Below are 21,710 nucleotides of genomic sequence, written 5' to 3'. Positions count from 1 at the left end.
AGGAACCTTCTGGAACCTTCCACTAGTCACTAGCTATGAACCAGATCCAGACTCCATAGTCTCTACAAACAGCACTAACTAACACTAGAGACCAAGTGTTCAAACACATGAACCTGTGAGAGGCATTTCACATGCAAATTATTACCCACAGCTGAGCTAACCAGCACTCTATTGACTGCTACAGCACCTTTCTCCTAAAAGGCCAGAAAACCCCAAAGAAGCACAAAGACTATGCAATCAGCACAGCATTTCTAGTCTGGGAAGGTGCACAGCAGAGGGCCCTGGCCATAGCTCATTCTTGTTCCAGAGGCTGGCTGTTCCCTGAAACAGTGATTGCAACTTCTTACAAAGTATATTGAATCCAAAACAAGAATGATTTTATTTTTAATGAAAAAATAAAAGATCTAAGGTAAACAGAATAAGCATAAGCACTAGCTCATCTTGACTAAATAGGAATGTGGATAGTTGTTGTACTGTCCTTTATGTATATCTGTATAGATAAAATATTTCATAATTAAAGAAAGGGGATACAACTTGCTGGAGACCTCACTCGTCTCTGCATCATTCCAACTGACCTGTTGGAAAAGCTCACAATCTTGGTCTCAGCAGCAGTCTTTCCTCCAACCCACTCTTCCTGGATGGACAGAGACCAACTCAACAACAGTCAAGACTAAGCTGCATGCAAGTGTCCTACTCTAATCCCACGTCCCTAATGTGTGAGATCCCTTGAGAGATGATACTGTTTTCTCATACTAAACAACCTGAGCCTTCCCTCTGCCTTGCAGAAGTCTGATAATAGACCAGTTTGTCCCAATGTGAGTAAGTTGTGCCCTGACACTCCTGCCTCCTTACCAGCTTTGTGACCCTACACCAGTCATTTTCACATAACCTCCCCAGTCCTATTCCTATGTTATATTGGAATGATAGTAAAGCCCCACAAGTGGGTTTTTAAGGGCCTAGTAAGGACTCTGATGGAAACAGTCCTAAACAATGCCTAGTACTCAGTAGCTGCTGCAAGGCGGTTGAATTCTAACCAATCTCAAAGCTTGTGTATTGATCACTGTCCACTTCTTTGTCTCTCCCAGCAGAAGGTGTGGTTTCAGGTCCTTCTTGCTCGCCTACATTGTCCTCGTAGGCTGTTCTCAAAGCACACTGAGCTGCAGGCACTAGCAATGAGAAAGAAAATAAAACTGTAGACTTGAAATTTAGCCAAGCAACTGAGAATAACACAAAGATACAACCGGGAGAATAAAAACACTGGGGAGGAAAAATGCAATTTATAAGACAAAATTAATCTATCGAGCTGCCATAACAGGACATAAAAGCATAAATATAGAACAGCTTGTCTGAGATGGCTTAAGTCTAAGTTCTCAAAAAACTATGAGTGAGAAAATGAATTTTCATCAACCCATGCCCACTTTTCCAAAATGAGAGAAGCCCAGAGGCTTCTGGGTGATGGCCAGAGTAGTACCTGGCTGATGTACTCCTGGGTCTCAGCAAGTGTGCAGAGCAGAGAGCAAGTTTTAGACAAATACAAGTTGTTCTGCTGGGCTGAGTCACCTCCGCATGGCACTCTCCCCTTGGAAACCCCACTGCAGAGTTGATTATCTGTCTCAACCCCAGTAAGACAGGGAACTCTCAGATGGTAGAGAACTATATATGGTCCCTGAGCTGGCTGGAGACATAGCAGGTGGTCAGATAATGTACACCAACAGGGTAACTAGATGCCTAGATGGGTAGAAGAAAGGATAAATGGGAGATGAAACAGAGAGAGAGAAGTCTGATTCTGTAGAACTCTACTGACCCTGAAACCTCAAATAGGTGAATCTAAGTGAAAAATGTAAAAGTAAAAGGAAGCTGCCTTTGGCTACAGAGTATTACATAATATCACATAATCCCTATGAGAGTATTTATGTGTTAGGCCTCATGGAAGAAGAAAGAATGTAGAGTTTGGAATCAGCCAGGCTACTTCATATGAGTACCAGGCGACAAGTACCAGAGTGACTGTGGCCAAGGCACACTTTTCACATTTTTCTCTTCAACTGCTGCCTAGGCATAAGATAGAGACAGTAATTACTAGAACTACCTCCAAAGACAGTAGGGCATTTCAATTAGATCAGGTATTTAATGTGTGTGATGGTTCAACAATCAACAGGGACTCTAATTTTATTAGTGCCACAGAAAACCCAAGGCTCTGAGAACCACCTCCAACCCCTGACCCACTCTAGAAATGCCCTGACATGACACATTTTCCTATGCAGTACTTGACTCTTTTAACTGGCAAGCTAGAAACAGCCAAGCTGTCTGAACACTGTCGCAGTCCTTGCTCTAAGAGACCCTGGGCTATCCCAAATAATCTCAGTCCAGTCCCTACAGATTCACTGGCAATCTGGAACCTAGTGGCCCTTTCCCTTCATACCTTTCCAACAGTGCAATTCCTCAGAGGTGTCTATCTTTGCTGGCTCTAATTTCTCAGATCCATGTTCTTTGGAACCCATGCCAATCAAGCTCTTCCCACAAAGGCTTTCTTCTTAAAGACCTCATTAAATACCAAGGAAGATCCTCAAGCCTCATCTTACCATCAATATCTAACTTATCTTACCATCACTCTAACTTGGCTTTTGAGATGATAAGATGCCATCCCTACTTGGTGTCCTACCTGCTTCTCCTCCTCAGTCTAACCCTCACTTCTAGAACTCTCCAGTCTCATCTCTATGGCTCTAAGCCACATTGGTATACATGGTGTATGTATATTAATACATGTGGCTATTTCCCAGTTTCTTTTCAAGCTTATTCCCCTCTCCTAGACACCTGAAGTCTTTACTAGGATATTTAACAAACTGTCTAACATCCCCTAAACCAGCCTCTCCTGTGGTGTTTCTTACCCTGTTGCAAGGCAACCCCATCCTTCTAACAGAGTGAAAAGAAAGCCCTTAAAAAGCAAAACAAAACAAAACAAACACAAGTTGGCCACTAACTTCAAAAATGGAAATTATACATTTTTACACTTTAGGTTCTCCAGCCTAACTTTAACTTTATTACATAATAAAATAGTTACAGATGATATTTGAATGAATGGTGCTGGGTATCAATAAGCCTAAATCACAAAAGCAAGCAGCAAGCCTGATTTGACCCAAAGACATTACTTTGTCAACTCCTGCTTTAAGGGTTATGTTAGATCATGTCACTCTGTGGTTTAAAAGCCTCCAACAGGTTCTAATCTTGTGAAGATGAAGTCCTAGAGTGGTCTCTGGAAGCACACTTGGCCTGTTGCTTACTAACCTCCTCTTGCCTTTCTTACATGCCAGCATACCAGCTACATAACTGGTCTCCCTACTCTACCCCCTAGTTCTCAAGTATAAAGCAACACCTTTGCCCTTGTTCCCTCTCCCAGGATGACGATCATGCTGACATATGCTAGTTTCCAACAAATTCCACCTTGTCAAAGCACTTTAACATTTATGAGCATTAGGGAATGCTATTCACTACACATTCAACAAGCCCTCACCCTGTTGTACTTCTCTCCACCGCACGCTTCACAACCATCACCTATACACTTACCAACTTGTCTACACACACTCAAGAACAGAAGCTGCAAACAGACCTCATCTGTTCTGTGTTCCTATCATCACAGAGCCTAGAACAGAGCTTGGCACATAGGGTTTAATAAGTTATCCCATTATGGATAAAGGTTCATCATGTGACCGTCATTTGCATTCAGTAGGAGACCAAACTCAAGTGTCAACATTGGCACATTTGTAGGTTTATGAACCTTTGAGGGAGATGTAAATACTACTTTTGTGGCTGACCTGCAATGAGGGTTCTCTGTACTCTCCACATTCTCAGAGGTCTGATGGTCTGTAATCTTGAAGTACTGTCCTAGACTTAGGAGTTACCACCTGAGATGTTTTGTCCAAGTCTTTGGAACCCACAGGTCCCAGAAGAGCCACGAGCAGGGAAGTGGGTTACTTCTTCAAAAGAGTCATCAGCATTTGAGATCAGTCTCAAGTTAGAAAAAGAACTCTACAAAAAGGATCATCGCTAACAAACCATACTGCCACCTGCTAGAATCTCACAGGGCTGGAAGCTAGTCCAAAAAAAATACAGATTTAAACCTAGGTACATTTTCTGAAGAGAAAACAGGAGTGAATGGTGGGGAGGGGTTGTGGCTGGTACTTAGAAGGGAGGAGAAAGAGGAAACTATGTTCAGGATGTAATATATGACAGAAGAAAAAATTTTTAAATGTTCCAAAACAACAACAAAACCTTAGGTACCCACACACAATTCCAAAGGACTAAAGCAGGGACCCCCTCTTCCAGGACCTAAAAACACTACAAGTCCAAATCTCACTTACTAGTCCAGACTCCAGAATAAAAACAAGCCAACTGATTTGGTTCCCTTCTCATATTCCTCCACTGTACATTTTTCAGGAGTTAAGGTTAATCATTGCAGTTCACAGGGTTTATACACAAACTTACTGCAATTCTGAACAACAGAAATAGCATTTCAGGCAGTCCTGTGAGCCACTCACTCAGCTCATAGAGAACACATTTTCTTGATGCTTACCATTCACCAGTGTAGGGTTGGGTACTGCCATCCCCTCCATTATTGCCTCTGCCAGAATTAGCTTGTCATGGAGTTGTTTGTTGCGGGTTTTAAATTCTTTCAGCTCCCTCTGCAGCTCTAGAACCTGGCTCTGGAGTTGAGCCACTACTTCCAGGGAGACAGGACGATCATATGTATTTTCCAGTAACTCAGATGTCTTTAATTGGAAGAGCAGGCCTGTCTTCTCAGCATCCTGAAGACACACATGTAGAGCAATGATATGCTTAAAACACACTTTCTTTTGTTTCATGGGCTATGTTTTTGTGTTTTTAAAATAGATTTTAAACTGTTTACCCACACCTCTAGTCCAATAATAGAATCTCTATCCATCCCTAAGAAAGAGCATAGATCTTGGAAGATCCCCCTCCACCCTGACATACACATACACTGACTGTCAAGGGCCCTTCTTAACACCCTCTGGGCCCTGATCCATAATTCCTTTGGCTAATCCAAACATTCTAAACATGGCCATTCCACCTTTAACACAGTCTTCTAGGAAATGTCTTTGTGTTTGTTTTTATATGTGTCCTCATTTCCCACCATCCCTAGTGTGAGCCCATCTCTCTTATATTTTTGCTGGTCCTTTACTTAACTGGCTACTGACTGGGTTGCTACTAGTATATTTCTCAAACTCAGGGAGCTTCCAACTTGCTTAACCTATATGAAAGCTTTTTTACAGGCCATCAACTCCTTGATTCTATCATGGCACATTCCCACCAGCAGGTTCCACTACTTTTGCTATCATGCCTATCCAACTCACTGTACCATCCAGAAAGCCTAGAGACTTTTAAAGACTACTTTTATTCTAAGGTGCCTCACAATTTTCTAACTCCCCTCATCCTCTCTGGCACCCCTCAGTGCAGGCACCTAGCTCTCACCTAGGCAGTCTCCTGGGAAGTGTAGCATTCACTCCGAGTCTCTCTAATCCACTCCATGCTGAAGCAAAAAGGCAAACTGACTATTCCTTGCTGCTTAAAACTCTTAACTGTTTCCTGGCTATCTTAAGCCAAAGGTCAATGTCCACGTCATAACCTACGAAGCACAGCATGACTCAGAGTCGAAGTCACTGCCCATTCCCATTTTAGCCTTCTCTCTTTAGCCATCTATTGTTTCTGTAAAATGCCATGCTCCTGGAACCTCAGGGCTTTACCATATGCTCTGTCTAGAACATTCATTCTTGTTGACCTCCACTTTCCTACTAAGCCATTTAACAAGACAATTCAAATGTGCCACCCTCAAGAGAAAAAGCCCTCAACTTCCAAGTCCAAGCCCCTAAGGCTCACTGGTATACACTCAGTGTCCCTTGCCATTTTCCCTATAGGATATCAACATCATTGTAATGTCTGAGAAAATCCATATTTACTGTCTGTCGTCCACAGTTGAGTGTAAGGCCCTGGGTTTGGGTCTCTGCATATCTTTATCATACTGTATCATAGGTTTCAATCCAATACATAGCAGACACTCTAGATGCCAGATGAGGCTATTTTTCAAATGGCAAACTTTAAACATACTCAAAAAATGAGAAGGATTTACATCTAGAATATATAAACTATTACAACTCAATAATAATAAGATGTAATGGTCCAATTAAAATTTAGGAAACAGACAGGCAGAGATGTCTCAGGTAGAAACCGCGCAGATCTAACAAGCACATGGGAGGATGTTTAGCATCAACAGCCATCAGAGGGCTGCAACTGAAATCTCAACAGAACACATTCATGCGTCTTCACTCCTACCAGGGCAGCTACAATCAGAGATGGTACCAAATGTGGGTGAGGAGATGGAGTTACTGGAAGCCTCATACATTGCTGGGAAGAAAGTAAAAATAGTACAAGCAGTACCATTTTAAGTTCCTTAAAATTGCTAAACAGAGAATAAGCATTTGGGCCATCATCTTTACTTCTATATATCTACTCAAGAGAAGTAAAATCATCTATGCACAAAAACATCTATGAGTAGCAAAAAAATGCATAATATAAAAATAAAATGTACAATAGCCCTTCCCTAGCATTTTATGTGGTGATAAGAACTATCTCATGCAGCAACATGAATGAACTATGAAAGCATCACATGAAGTGGGAAATCTAGTCACATGTTACATGAGTCCATTTATAGGAAATGCCCAGGACCAGAAGGTAGATCCGTGGCTGCTTAGCACTTGCCATGGGCAGGTAGAAAACTGGTTTGACTACTAAGGAGTAAGGGATTTCCTTAGGGTATTATGGAAACTCATTATCATCATGCTTGTTCTCAAAGAACCAAGATGTTAAATAGCTACTACCCTATTATTATCATACAGCAAGAAGGCTCCGGGGTCAAACCAGCTCTGCAGATTCCAAGGCTGTTAGGAAAAGGGGATGCTTTCTGTCCTAGAGTTCCTTGGAAGGGGAGAGAAACTGTTCAAGGACAAGGATAGTCTGAAGAAGTAAAAGGAACCACTTGAAAGGAAGTGGATGGCCTCAGCAGAGGGCTGGGAAAAAACAGTCAATTTCTCTTGGTCCTGGGTCTCCACCAGTCTTTATTCTTGGATCCAAATCTGCATGTCATATGGCAGCAAAGAAGAGATCTGAAGTGCTCAAATGCCAAAGCCTATTTGAAGCTGGAAGACTGCTGTCAGTCAGCCTAACACAAGTTCTGAAATAACATCACACAATGTGCTGCCCTAAGGAGTGGGACAATCCCACCTTCCACCATATTAATGATGAATCACTGCAAGTCCTTCCTTGGGAATGGAAGTCACATGCTCTGAGCTCCTGCAACACAGAGCAATACTGCCCTAGGCAATTCCACTCTTATCTCACTATGCTTCCATATAGCCTGGGAGTCTGGGCTGCACTGATCCCATTCAAGATACTGAGGCCAAGCTTAATGCAAGCACAGGTGTGTTATAAAGTCTTCTATCTAGTCTCTGCCTCACCCTTACAGTGCAGTAATGTTCTTTTTAATTGGGTATCAGAGTTCTAGCTTAAGTCATTGGATTACCAATTTTGCCACCACCAAAAGCACAAAAGAAGCCAGTGTCTGCCTTCATCTGAAACCAAGCAAGCAATTATCCTCTCACCACTTGCCAGCTGAGTCACTTTGGACAGTTCTCTAAGTGTTGTTTCTTCCTATGTGAAATGTTGAAAAAATTAGATAATACAGACAACTGACCATAGTTCTTGGTACATAGTAAACGAATAAATAAAAATTCCCTCATTTTAAAAACATGGAAAATATAATTTTATTTAAAAAATAAAATTAATTTAGAAAAATTAAGTCCATTGAATTATCCAATTTCCTGAACATCAGATGGCATCTCCCACACAACAAAAAAGAGTAAATATAAAAATAAAGAAAAAAAAAAAAAACAAAACAACCTACCCAGTTTTCCTAATACACAGGTACAAACTGAGGGAGCTAGGGCACAGAAAAGCAATTCTATTCTAGCCAAATCACACAAATTTGCATTTTAAGTACCATTAATATAATGGCTATTTATATATGTATGATATGTATATATATATGTGTGTGTGTGTATATATATATATATATATAGTCCCTACTGATATCTTTAGGAAAGCCTTTTCTAGAAATTACAGTTTTGGTGCATAATTTAAAACAATCAAAAGCAATTTTGCTAATGATATATTTAACTGGTAGGCACAAAAGCAGTAATTTAGTGGTCAGAAAATAAACTTAATTTTCCATTCTGATGGTAGGAAGCAGTATATACAGTTGATTTCGCTGCTACAAAACAGCCATCAGAAGCAAGCATCCCAGAATTATGTCAGAATTATGACAGCTTTGCCTCTCCATCAAAACACATCTCTGCTACATGGATTCTCAATCCCAACCCCAAATCCCAGAGGAATGACTGTAAATAGATCCAAGCACACACTGCTGAGAATGTCTCATTCTTAATAATCTGGCCTGTGTGACTGTGCTTACAGCTTACAGAGCAGCTGCTCAGAGGGAAAAGCAATACACAGACCTTTGACTTACAAAAACCAGACCTTTCCATTTTGGACCACCATGGCTGGAAAGCAGTTTGGCAAGAAACAGGAATGGTCCTGCAGGCACACAGAGTGAGTGCCCCAGCCTAGGTCCTTTACTTTCAGCTAGCTAACCCTGAGTACTCAGGATATGGCAACCATATAAAGCCCTCAGAATCCTGTCTCTCCCACATAAAAGTCCCCCTAAAACAGAAGCCAGGTTCTCATCTTCCTCTAAAGTCCAGCTGTTACAATTTTACTGCAACCTGCAACAGGAAATATCCTTCAGTCAATGAGAACTGTATAAATCTGGTCCAATGGAATCTTAAGCAGCCCTCAAGGGGAAACGTCCGAGTTCATAAAACCAAAGAGAAAACTGCAGACAGGTAGACAAACAGAATTCCACATGTGCTTTTCCTGGTGAAAACACAAAAGCATCCTGGTAAATGAGATAGAGCTATGGTCAGGGTAGAAAGTGGAATGGGAGGGCAGGGAGGAAAAGAGGCATGGAGGTGGAGGCTGGTACAACACAGGTAGATAAAGCCTCCAGACTGACTTGGCCTTCAAAGAAATAGAATATGTAGTGGCATTCAAGATGATTTTTTAAACCTTTTATGTTGTTGTTTACATAACAACATATGTTGTTAATACTACATATGTAAATATAAATGTAATATTACAGAGAAGCTTACCTTGTTGATGGCACTGGGGAATGAAAGGGGAGTGGTCCGTAGCCCTGGCATCTCACCCAAGGCCCCTGACCCAGGCTCGGTACTGAAAATGGCTTCCTTTGATTTCTCTACCCAAGCTTCTCTTAGAGATATGAATCCATGAGGGGTGTCCTCGATGGTGATGGTCTGCACTGAGGCATTCTTCAGGCCCACTCTGCCTTCGTCACCTGTCCTCCACACTGACTTGAGTTCATTGTGTGACTTGGAGAATGAATTGGCTGGGAAGGAAGGGCCAAGTTCATCTCTCAACTGAACAGTTACTTGCTGAAGCACTTTCTCAGCTTTACTATCAAGGTGGTCTCCAGAAAGGCCCTGCTCCTCCAAGCATATTCGTTCCAAAAGCAGGGCACCAAGTGCTTTCAGAAGATCCGGCCTGTTTTTCCAAAGAAAGACAATAGGAGAGTCAACCCCCTGCTGCAGCTTTGTAGACAACCCAGCCTCCCAAGTTTTCTGCCACCAATCCTGTCCAGATTCTGTCTGTAGTAAACAGTGAATTCGCAAATATGCCAGGAACCATGACAAACATTTACCTCATACAATATCATAACACCCAAAGACAGCCTGTATTGCCCTGTTGAGTTAATGGATAATGTCACACAGGTATACAGTTAAGTGGGCCAAATGAATATATGAATGGAGGATGACCTAGAAAGGAGCAAATGGGATCATAGGGTGCCCATGGCAATTATAGAGTACCCCACTCCATGACATTGGCTGCACTCCTATGTTTAGTATGCAAGTATGGCTTTGGGTGAATTCTGCCACCCTGGCTAGTCCATCATGACTGATCCATCCTGATATATAAAAGGTACTCAATAAACAGACATTAATGAAGGAATGCTTTATTAACAAGCATGTAGATTGAGCACAAATTGCACTGGTTTGAAGGCTGGGCTAGGTTTTTGTTTTGTTTTGGTTTTTGTTTTTTAGTCAAATATATACAATCTAGGGTCATTTGTGAGGAAAGAATCTCAATTAAGAATATGCCCTCTCATATTAGATATATAATATAGGATAAACATACTAAAATCTGTACACCTAAAGAAACTAATCAAGAAGAAGGATTCTAGCTAAATTGCTTAATCCCCATTCAGAAAAGCAAAGAGGATGGACATCAGAAGAGGGAGAAAAGAGGGAACAGGACAGGAGCCTACCACAGAAGGCCTCTGAAAGGTTCTACCCTGCAGGGTATCAGAACAGATGCTGAGACTTATAGCCAAACTTTAGGCAGAGTGCAGGGAATCTTATGAAAGAAGGGGTAGCTAGAAAGACCTGGAAGGACAGGAGCTCCACAAGGAGAGCAACAGAACCAAAAAATCTGGACACAGGGTCTTTTCTGAGACTTGATACTCCAACCATGGAGATAACCTAGAACCCCTGCACAGAGGCAGCCCATGGCAGTTCAATGTCCAAGTGGGTTCCATTGTAATAGGAACAGGGACTGTCTCTGACATGAACTGATTGGCCTGCTCTTTGATCACCTCCCCCTGAGGGGGGAGCAGCCTTACCAGGCCACAAAGGAAGACACTGCAGCCACTCCTGATGAGACCTGATAGACTAGGATCAGAAGGAAAGAGAGGAGGACCTCCCCTACCAGTGGACTTCGGGAGGGACATGGGTGAAGAAGGGGGAAGGAGGGTAGGATTGGAAGGGGAAGAGGGAGGGAGCTATAGGTATGATACAAAGTGAATATACTATAATTAATAAAAAAGAAATATATGCCCCCTCAGACTGGCCTATAGTTAAGCCTGTGAGACATTTTCCTGATTGGCTGAGATGAGGGACCAAGCCCACTATGGGTAGTGCCATCAGTGGGCAGATAACCACAGAATATAAGAAAGCAGCTTGAGCAAGCCAATAAGCAGCATTACTCCATGGTCTCTGCTTCAGTTTCTGCTGTGGCTTTCTCTGATATTTGACTGTAAGCCAAGTAAACACCATCCTCCTCAAGTCGCTTTTGAACATTGTCTTTTTCACAGCAAATTGGAACCACAACAAATAGAAAGGGCTTCAGGGTTTGAGAGTGTTGCTCAGAGACAGAGCATTTGGTTAGCATGTGCAAGGCTCTCAGTTTGGCCCCAGCACAGAAAGTAAAATAAATGTAAATAAGTAAATGAACAAATAAACAAACAAAACAAATAAAATGGCTCCAAACACTATAAGATTCATTGACAGAATGGTAAATCTTCTTCCACAAAACATGAAGATTAAAGAAGCACTGAGCATGAAGAGAGGTGGCATCCTGGTAGCAGATGCTCTTTGATGTCCCTTTCCAGTCTAAAGTGGTAAGACAGCTGAGAGCTCTGGGCTGAGAGCTGTGTGGTATGAATGTCCTAGCTTCTATCCTGAGAAGGACGAAAGCCCAAGCTATACTGCCCACCAGAGAGTGCTGGGTTGCCCAGACCAACCATAGGATCTGCATTGGCTTCCTGCTCCTGTATACACAAGTCTAGTAAGTCTCTGGCCCTGCTTTCCAGGGACTTGGATAAAGCCACCATGAAAAGCACACAGGATAGTGCTGGTGTGGCACATGCTGGAAGACTCCTTTGTGTGCTGGACACTGTACTGGCGCAACGGCTACAGCAGGGGTATAAACTGATGATAGAAAAGGGTATATAAATCAGTCACTAATTCACAAGGCAAAGGGGGAAACAACAGGAACAGATTAGTGTAAGCATGACACAGAGATGAACAGTCATGTCACTATGTGGTGAAGAAAGTAAGGCTGGGAAGTAGGCAGCAGACACAGGAAGGGTCCCACACAACACAGCATGCCGAGGAAAGGATAGGCTTATTCATACATAGGCTTCAAAGAGGTGAAGAGCTACTGTGTAAAGGGCAGATTTTCTGTCAAGATGGTGGCATAAACAGGTATGTGCTCCGTCCACTCTCATCTACTCCCAGAAATGGCAGCAGGTATAAATAAGAAGAGAAGCACTAGGGCTCAAAACCAAAGGTACACATATGCCAAAGAAGAAACTCAGCCTAGAATTGAGAGGGACAGCGTAACAAGAAAAACACAAATTTACGCTCAGGGCAGCTGTGCAATCTGACAGATGTTATACGCCCCAAAGGGCCAAGCTGAGACAACATCAGTAGTCTTACCCTAGAAGAATAAGGGAAAGTAAGAGTGTGATGGTTAAAAAACACAAACCAAACTTACATGTAAAATCCACTCTTAGAAAAGACAACAATCACACAAGAAAAATGGCTTAGTAGGTAAGAAAGCTTGTTCTTGCACCCATGTAGAAATACAGGCATGGATGCATGGGCCTGTATTCAAGCACTGGAGAACACAGAGGGGTATGCTGAGAGCTCACTGCCAGCTACACTAACTGAGAAAGTGAGCTTCCAGTTCAGTGAGAGACCTTTGTTTCAGAGCAGTAAAGCAGACAGTAACAGAGAAAAGCACCATGTATGCATACAGGCACATACACCTGTACTCATAGGTACCACATTCCATATCCACATATACATATGAATACACCAAGAAAATGACAACCTAAGAAATTCGAAATTTTGAATGCAAGGGAATGGAAAGCAATCCACTGAAGAGTTCAAAAAATGGTTTAAGATCTATTTATTACTATTGTTTGTGTGTGAGTGTTTATTTTTATTTTCTGTCTGTGGAGCACTCTGCAATCCCTGCAGAGGTCAGAAGAGCATGTCCCAGTTCTCTGGAACTGTAGTTACAGGTAGTTCTGAACTGCCACATGGGTGCTAGGAATCAAACCTGGCTCTTCTATAAGAGCAGCAGGTGCTCTTAACTCCTGGGCCATCTCTCCAGCCCACAAGAATAAGGTTTAAATCACCAACAAAATAGAGAAAGTAAACAAAATGACGAGGCAGAAGAAAACTGAGAAAAAAGTGCTCCAGGCAAGGGTTGGTCTAGCGTAGTGGCTGCCTTCTAGAAAGAGTCGGCTAGAGGTGAAGTCAGGCAGTCACAGAAAATAGACAGCAGAGACCCCTTTTGGTTATTTCTCTTGCTTTTTCCAGTCAGTGTCTCCTAACTGCTTCACTTCAAGAAACCTTGTGAGGCAGACATACTCTAGCCTACCCTCCCTCTGATGTCAGCCAACACTGAAAACAGCAGTACCATACTCATCTTCTCAATGTGCCCACTGCAGACAGCAGTTCAGTGAGATTCACTTCCACAGTCCCAAGATGTAGATCAGGGAAGTCAACTTAATTTAAATTAAAAAAATAAATAAATAAAAGCAAAATGCATGCTGCATCATTCACTTCTAGTATGAAATCATTTGGACTGCACAGACCAACTTAAGGTACAGCAAACCTAGACTTTTAAAATATTTCTGATTTTTAAGCATCAGAACTAAATTTTCATTTCCTTCCTTTCTTAACAGAGGTAAGAAATAATGACAATTGCTAGTCAGCAAGCCAAAGAAGGATCATCATTCACCCAACAACATACAATAAAACCCAGGAAAAGAACTTTACAAACGGGCAGTAAACTGTGGCAATGGAGGCCATTGCAATATACTAAAGTGGTGGCTATTAAGTGTTGCTTGGCTGAAAATGGAAACAGCAGATTCATTAAGCTGTCTCTGTAATCAGTTCCTGCAGGTGGTCCAAGGGTCTTATCAGAAGCCCGAGTGATGCTTCTGTGCCCATCCTGAGCTTGTGTGCACTTGCCATGTGTCAGATCCTCCAAAAACAAAACATTCTCACATGCAGTGAGACCAGATGAAGAAACAGGCTCAAAGAGAGACAAACTCTCAAACAAGTGGCAGAGCAGAAATTAAAACCCAGGCCTTTCTGAGTCTACAAGGACTCTAACTCTTTTTGGTCTCCCAAACTTAACCTTTGGCTGCACTGTAAAATGTTCAACTATCTGCACATTAATTCAAACACTGACAGGATACTTTCCATTCTTCCAAAGAGGAATAGACATGCCACTGAGTTGAAGACAGACACATAACAATGTATACACTGATTAGCTAAATCAATGAAGTACAGTATAAATACTATGACTGAGAGGGAAAGACAAAAAAGAATCCTGAGAGAAAGCATAGCCATAGAATTCTCTTTAGATTAAGTGATCAGAAAAGGCCTCTCTACAGAACTGACTGCTCACAGAGGCTCTGATGATTTGGGTGAGTATATCGAAATAGAGGGAAGAGTAGATACTGGAAGTCCCCTGGTAAGAACAAATTTGGCCAGTGAGGCTTAGGCCCAGCAAACACAAGGTATGGATGTTGAAGACAGAGAAATGGCAGAGACTGGGTCAAGAAGCTCTGAACTGACTGACAGTGACAGTGAAAATCTACTGGAAGATGTTATCATAGAAGAGAGGTAATCCAAATTAAGTTTTAAAAAGAACTTGGCTACTCTGTGGATAATAGACTACAGAGAGGCAGAAATGATAACAGGAGGGTAAATAAGGAGGCTGCACAAATGCAAAAGTCCAAACAAGAAATGGTGGCAACTTAAACCAAGAAGATAAGAACAGAAAGGAAAGGGGACTGAAAAATTAGGACTATAGTCTGTAGGGACAATGGTGAGGACTCACTATGGGTTTTGGGGACAGAGGAGCTTGCATTTTGGGATACAGCTATTAGGCAATGCAGGACATAAGCATGACGATGACTAGAGAAGCAGCAAACTGGCACAACATGTGTCTTAGGTCAGCACTGAGATCTCTGATTCACAAGCAGGAGGTGCCCAGCACACAGCTGGCTGTTAGGGTCAAGAGGCAGAAATCAGAGCTGCATAGCACATTCCAAATGCAAGAAAGAGTGTGGGAACAGAGAAAGAAAGGGGCTGAAGACATGGCTCTGAGATATATACTTGCATTCTCTAACAAAGAAGGCAGAGAGGAAGAAGGAGGCAGGGAGGTAAACAGAAACTCTAGGCTAGAGAGAAGGGTCAGCTGCTGCTAAAAGGCTGGCCAATGGATTTCACAGTTTAGAAACTTGCTGACTTGATAAATGGGGCAAAGGCTAAGAAGGCTCTTATGATGGGGTAGAAAATGTGAGAGGGTGGAAGCTGTGGATATCAGCAACTCTTTTTAGAAATTATCCCTGGAATCGGAATAAAGAAATTGGATAGTAGCTAAAAATGGATGTGAAACCAGAAGGGGGCACTTTTCCCAGTGCCTAACATAAGGTGTATATTATGCTTATGACTCAGCAAAGGGGGAAATTTGATGATTCAGAAGAGACAGGAAGCTGGGAGGTCAGAAGTGAAGTCACAAGAGGAAGGCTGCTCTTGGACAGTAGCAGGGATATTTCTACCCTATCATAGGAAAGGCAGACTTTTCATCTGACAGTCAAACAGTGGCTCAAATGTGATTGTTTCTATCAGTGACAAATGAACCAGGGTCATCAGCCAGTGGGATATAAGGAAACATTGCCACAGCAAATGCTAGACACATAGGTCCTAGAAACGCAGATAATACGAGCAGCTGCCCAAGGCTAGGGTAGAATAGATGACTATGGTTAGCCTAGATATCAGATATCGGAAAAAGAAAACATAAATGTAAGGTAAACAGGACCAGCATATCCCTGAGCCCTGAAACAAAGGATACTTTGAGACTTATTCTCGTACTAAGATGGGCAGAGTGGCCAATAAAGAGAAGGCAAGAGATGAATAGTACTGCATAAACAGCTAAGAAGTGGGCCACGCAGATACACAGCTAGTAGAAACATAACTAGCCAGAATAACATACTGCATTCTTCAATGACTGCCAGAAGCACTGTGATACCCAAATGAGAGGGACTACGGGCTCATAGCACCAGCCAGGAGGCTGCTGAGGTGATCCTGGAGAAAATGATGGACACTAGGTATGGGAGGAAACAATCTATGCTTAGGTGGTAGAGACAGGAACACGAGGGAGACCTCTGAATTTCTAGAGTTTCTAGGGTCCTGTCTAGAACTTCCAGATGTCTATTAACTCTAAACTAAAAAACCTACCTCACAAAACTGACCAAGTCTTCTCCCTGGCAACCTAAACCTTGCCCAGTCCCTTTTGGCTACTTCTCCAATGCTGTCTTCAGACCTCCTGCCAGCCTCACATTCTGGTGGTTCTGGACCTATCACTCAACTATTGCCAGCACCATATTATTCTTTAGGGAATTAGCCTCTCTTCTACCATCAGTTAGAACCCAAGATTGTATGAGCTTTTCAAAAACAATTCTTTAGCATACTCAGTACTCCTCTTTCACATTTTTACAATTTCTCCGCTATCAAATATCACTTAACATTAAACTACAGAGACCAAAAACATTAAATGAAGAGATTCTTAATCATGCCTCTGGAAACATGTAAGTGAAGGACTAGGAATCTACACAAAGTGAATGAATGCCAAGACAGAGGAGGGAACAAGGCCTACTCCACAAGGCACGCTGCCTACCCTTCTCACTCCACCATCAACAGTGAGCCACTCTGGATAGGCAAGGGCAAGAGAACTAATGAGCCATTTCCTGTTCCACTGTAGCAGACAGGTGGAGTCTGTGACTCTGGAGCCTCTCCATTCTGACAGTCCCTCAAGGTGGATGACTAGAAAGTACAAAGCCTCAAAGGCTGAGGGGGAAGTCTTAAGCCTAAGTCTATCAAAATTTTGCACTGGTATCGTCAGACACTGGCTCAGTAATGAATAGAGACACACATCATTAGCTGGCTGCTGTACCTGCATATGACAGTCATTACCATCTTCCCTGGGCTGAGTGGCAAAAGGTAGAATTAATTGGCAAGGTATTTTTTTAAACAAGGTCTTACTATGGAAGCCCAGGCAGTCATCAAAGTCACCGCCACAACCTTCCTTGCAAGATGAAAGCAGCAATAGTAACAAAACTTTACTTAGTGTTGCTGTAGACATATGCCCAGGACTCGCTATTTAATTTAATCTTTGTAAGATTCCTAAGGAATAATTATCATCAGCTCTCACTCTAGGGATGAAAAAAACCAAAATGGGGACAGATGACATAGATCTGAATGGTGGAGCTAAATTGTTGTTTGTTTGTTTGTTTGTTTCCAGAGCAACAAAACCAACTCACTTCTAGAAAGAATTTTCTAGACAAAAGAATAGAATTTCCCTGACGAATGAGAATACTGAATATTTCTCACTTCCCGCCCCCATAAAAATTCTCCAAAGACTAAGGGAATTCTGGGTCCCCAAATGCTTTGTGAAAAGATTACTGGCCACAGGATGTAAAGCTGAGCCTGTAAGGTAGCTTAAAAGAGCGTGGTCTACATGGGCCAGGCTGCCTCGCCAAGCCACAGTGGAAGTGGATGTACTCAGTCCTACTTGATGTGCATCAAGGTTGGGTTGTTGGGGAGGGTCTCCCCTTTTCTGAGAAGTAGGGGAGAGGAGATAGGGGAAAGAGGGAGGGAAGGTGGGTCCCGGAAGAGAGGAGGGAGGAGGCTACTATTAGGATATAAAGTGAAACAAACAAACGAACTTAAAAAAAAAAAAAAAAGGATGGTCTAGAGTATGTACACAGGTCATGCCTTCAGCAGGTCCATGGAACCATGACCAAAATCATGGGTTCAGTAGCACACAGAGAACAACAGTGCTCAGAGGAAAAGGTAAGGCAGTTACAGTGGCTCTTCTAACACCAGCTGTGGTTGCTAGAGGCTAGGAAGCCTATGAGATAGGCAACTGCTAGAGAAAGCAGGTACCCAATTATAAATACCACATGTTTGCTGGCTCATAAAGGGCTTTCTCTAAATCCATAATTGGGCTGGAATTTTTACAACTCAAGAGATCAAGAATACTAATTTTGAAGACATACGACGAGAGCTCGCACACACATGCTTCCCTGACAACTATTTGGAGCAGAGAAGTGTGTGCATTAGAAGAGAGCACGCACAACCCACCCTCACCAAGCCACCTTGTTCTCACCATGGTCCATATGTCCCCAGCGTACAGCATCCAAGAACACGCCCATGTGGCCCTATATGGTCCAGAGCAGTGGTACCTTTTACTTCAAATGTTATACAGTTGGGGATTTAGAAGCTCCAGAAATTCTCTAGTCTTGAGTAGTGACTGCCCACCTATGAATAGGGTATGTCTCGCCAGTGCACTCATGCTAGAAAATGTTAGGTGTCAGGAATTAGGAGGGTCAGCCTCACCAAGCTTACTAAGAACAGAATGCTCTTGTCCTCTGTTCAGCAGAAGGGTCCCACAAGGGTTTACTACAGCAAAAATGTAAGGAAGACTAAAGTGTCTGGCTCTTGTCAAAGGTCAAAACAGTAGTGAATTGTGTTTTTCTGTCTGTATCAAAACTGAGATCTTTTACTGAAATATACTTCACACAAGACAATTTTCCTCAGTATTTTATATTAGTGCACCCAACATCCCCAAGAAGTAGCTAGAGAAACTGAGGCATGGAGAAAAAAACAGCACAGATCTTCCTGACTCTAAAGCCCAAGCAGCTGCCATGGATGGCCTAGAAGAAATATGAAAGGGGAAATGACTCATAAAGGGCTAATTTACAAAACACACATGTACCTAATGTTTCTCCTTCTCTGTGTTAGGAAAACAACCTTTAGTATTTCCCCACATAGGAACAACTCCCAGCTGATAAACTGAGAGGAGAATTTAGTTCAAGCTCGACATAAAACAGCAGAGTCAAGACTGAAGTGGTGTTTTTAAGCTGATGCCAAAACCAGAGGAGATGCCAGGAGGGCTGACTCCTCTCGCCACCGACAGCCAGGCAGCCCTATCTGGGACTCCAAGGAGTAATTCTAGGGAAAGCTTTCTCTTGCCTTTTTGTAATGGGCCTGTAGCTCTCTGCTCAAGTCCCCTCACAGCCACCAGCACCAAGCCTAATTACTTAATTATACGACTGGCAAGATTCCTTCCCATCTATTTCAGGAGCTCTCAGGTACACAGAACAGCACCATCTGAATCCATTTAGCAAAATGAGTATGTTTGCTCCTCAAATGAGAGACAAAGAGGTACCCGGCCCATGTCTACCTGGATTCCAGCAATGGTGTGGGCCTCTTGCAGGAGAAAGTGGCAAGCAGGCCCTGGAGCTCATCTTGTAGGCTCTGGCCTCCAGGGATGCCGGGTGTGTGGGCCCCATGGTCTAAAAGATGTGACTCCATGTGCCTCAAATATCCATCTTTGCAACCATCCTCAGCATAGTCTTCCATGATCTACAAATGAAAGTGTTTGGTCAAATAGTGGCATATGGAGAATGGAAGGGATAGTAGGAGAAAGGGATATGGGTGAGTGAGAACTGATCGAAAGGCATGCACAAAGAGGAAAAGGGAGGGTGCAAGCCTGCGAATCTATCCACTCATACTCATATTAAGGCAGGAGGCGTTTGCATTGCTTTTCTTACCCTCCGTCCACAACCTTTGCTATGGTTCAGAGAATAAAATTAGCTGGCCAAGTTAGGGTAAGTGCCCTCTGGATTTATGTTCTCTTATCCAACGGTCCACTACTTGGAAATTATTCCTAAGAAGACCTTAAAAGCCGTGTGGGGTGACACATGCCTATAATCCCAGCACTCTGCAAGGCAGAGGCAGAGGCAGGTGTATCTCTCTGTAAGTTTGCAAGGGCAACCTGGTCTACAAAGTCAGTCCAGGACAGTCAAGGCTACACAGAGAAACCTTGTCTCAGAAATAAACAAAACAAAAGAATTTGGAATGCATATAATCAACCATGCTTTATATAGTTATCATGTTTCATACAACATCATTACTTACACTACAGACATGTGCATTAATACTCTACTGACATTTACTAATTAACAGGGCTTCGTTAGGAAGGTGGACAGTTCCTAATTCCCGTGGAGATGTTTTTTACAGATCTACCTTCTGGGTCAGTGGGTTTCCCAGAGGAGCACTACCACAGAGACTTCCAGTTAAGGCCTGTTCTGGGCATGTCCTGAGATGATACAATTAGCATCTTCTCTTCCTTATCCAAAGCAGTAAATTTCCTTAATCAGTCTATAAATAACTCCTCTTGGCTTCATTATTGTTAGTGATATGCAAATTAGACATTACTCCATCTTGCCACACCAGAAAAATGATTAAGATTTTTTAAATGAAAGACGAGATTCACACAAATAAGCTGTTATTTATAGGTTGTTTGTCACCAATCTAGTTATTAAATCCATCAAATAAGCCATCTACAAAACAGGGAAAAGGAAATGGTTTCAGTATTGGAGAGAACCCATACAGAAAGGCAGTGGAAATTCAAATTCAGAGGTTAAACAAGGAAGGAAGAGGCAGGAGCGACATAGCCAAGGTTCAAAACCATGTTTGTGGGATTCCAGAGCACCCATTTTCATTGCTTCCTGTTCCAAAGCTACCCATATCAGCTGTGGCCCACTTATGACTCTATGAATATGGATACTTTGGAGATCTAACGTGCCACACCTGCAGCATCCATACCCACCATATCTCAACCTTCAAGTCTCTTTATGTCTAACCCTGCCCCTGGCATAGAGTAGACACAAAATGTAGGCAGAATTAACAGAAAATCAACCACACACACTCCATATTGCAGACTGACTTGGACACACGGTGAAACCGAGTAAGAAATAAACTATCCTACCACCTCTTTACTCTGCTCCAAATGCTGGTCACTTTGAAAATTATTCTCATTATCCACTTCAAATTTGATTGTGTCCTCATACTCCTTGCTAGCCAGAAGCTATATAGAGCATGGATTGGTGAAAAAAAATGCAACAACAACAAAGTGTCCAGCATGAATATATTTGAACACATCAGTTCTGTCTTTTCTCAAAAATTCAGAACAGTCAACACAAACAACAAAACACAAAGAAGGAAATGCCAAAGCCATGAGATAAAAATCAGCTCAAGTTAAAGCTACTGGCTGTAGATATATTCCACCTCCTCCCTCCCTCCCAAATAACTAGAGGCCTTTCTCTGGTCCTATGCAGCCTTCCTGTGAGGCTGTAAATTAAGCATGCTTTCTGCAGCCACTGCCATTTGGCCTTTGATGGGACCAAAAAGAGGAAAAAAAAAAAAAAACCCCACAGTAAATGACATTTGGTATACCCAAATTATTCATCACTTCTCCTATTTAGCACAGGGCATAAACGTCCTGTTAGACTATCACACATGTGAGACACGTGTGACACATGCATGACACTGTCCACAAATGTGGACAGTCCAAGTAACACTGTCATTATACTGAGAAGAGTGTCAGGTTGCCTGATAATAACTACACTTTTGGAAATAAAGGACTTATAGAAACTGCATTAATTTGAAATACCTAAAAGCAATGAAGTCCCATTTTCAAGAATGGGTAGTACAAAGATCCCAGGAGAGCAAGAGCCCAGTTCTCCAAACAAGCAGAGTTTGGTCATCAGACATATGAATTATGCCAAGCTGGCCATGACCAGTGAAGGTGTCAATCAAAGGTAGTCTAAAAATCACTCATGTTGCTAATGTAGCTCT

The 21,710-nt window shown here is 42.4% G+C and overlaps 1 protein-coding gene across 8 annotated transcripts in view; it reads right to left on the bottom strand.

The window, feature by feature from the left end:
- Cdk5rap2 (CDK5 regulatory subunit associated protein 2) overlaps nt 1-21,710 on the bottom strand; it is a 185,793-nt gene that overhangs the window by 50,706 nt on the left and 113,377 nt on the right. For 7 of the 8 annotated variants that reach the window (XM_055607530.1, XM_055607533.1, XM_055607534.1 and 4 more), the window contains 3 exons: nt 19,252-19,433; nt 9,273-9,684; nt 4,568-4,799 (listed from right to left, as the gene is read on the bottom strand). In XM_055607530.1, coding sequence (XP_055463505.1) covers nt 4,568-4,799; nt 9,273-9,684; nt 19,252-19,433 — 826 coding nt within the window. Of the gene's footprint in view, nt 1-1,034; nt 1,167-4,567; nt 4,800-9,272; nt 9,685-19,251; nt 19,434-21,710 lie in introns of all 8 variants that reach the window. The other variant, XM_055607538.1, reaches the window with a different exon arrangement.

The sequence above is a fragment of the Psammomys obesus genome, unplaced genomic scaffold (assembly GCF_907164565.1).
Source record: "Psammomys obesus unplaced genomic scaffold, mPsaObe1.curated_primary_1811, whole genome shotgun sequence".
Lineage (NCBI taxonomy): Eukaryota > Metazoa > Chordata > Mammalia > Rodentia > Muridae > Psammomys > Psammomys obesus.
Note: the sequence above shows the minus strand (reverse complement) of the source record. Positions and strands in the feature narration are given on the sequence as shown.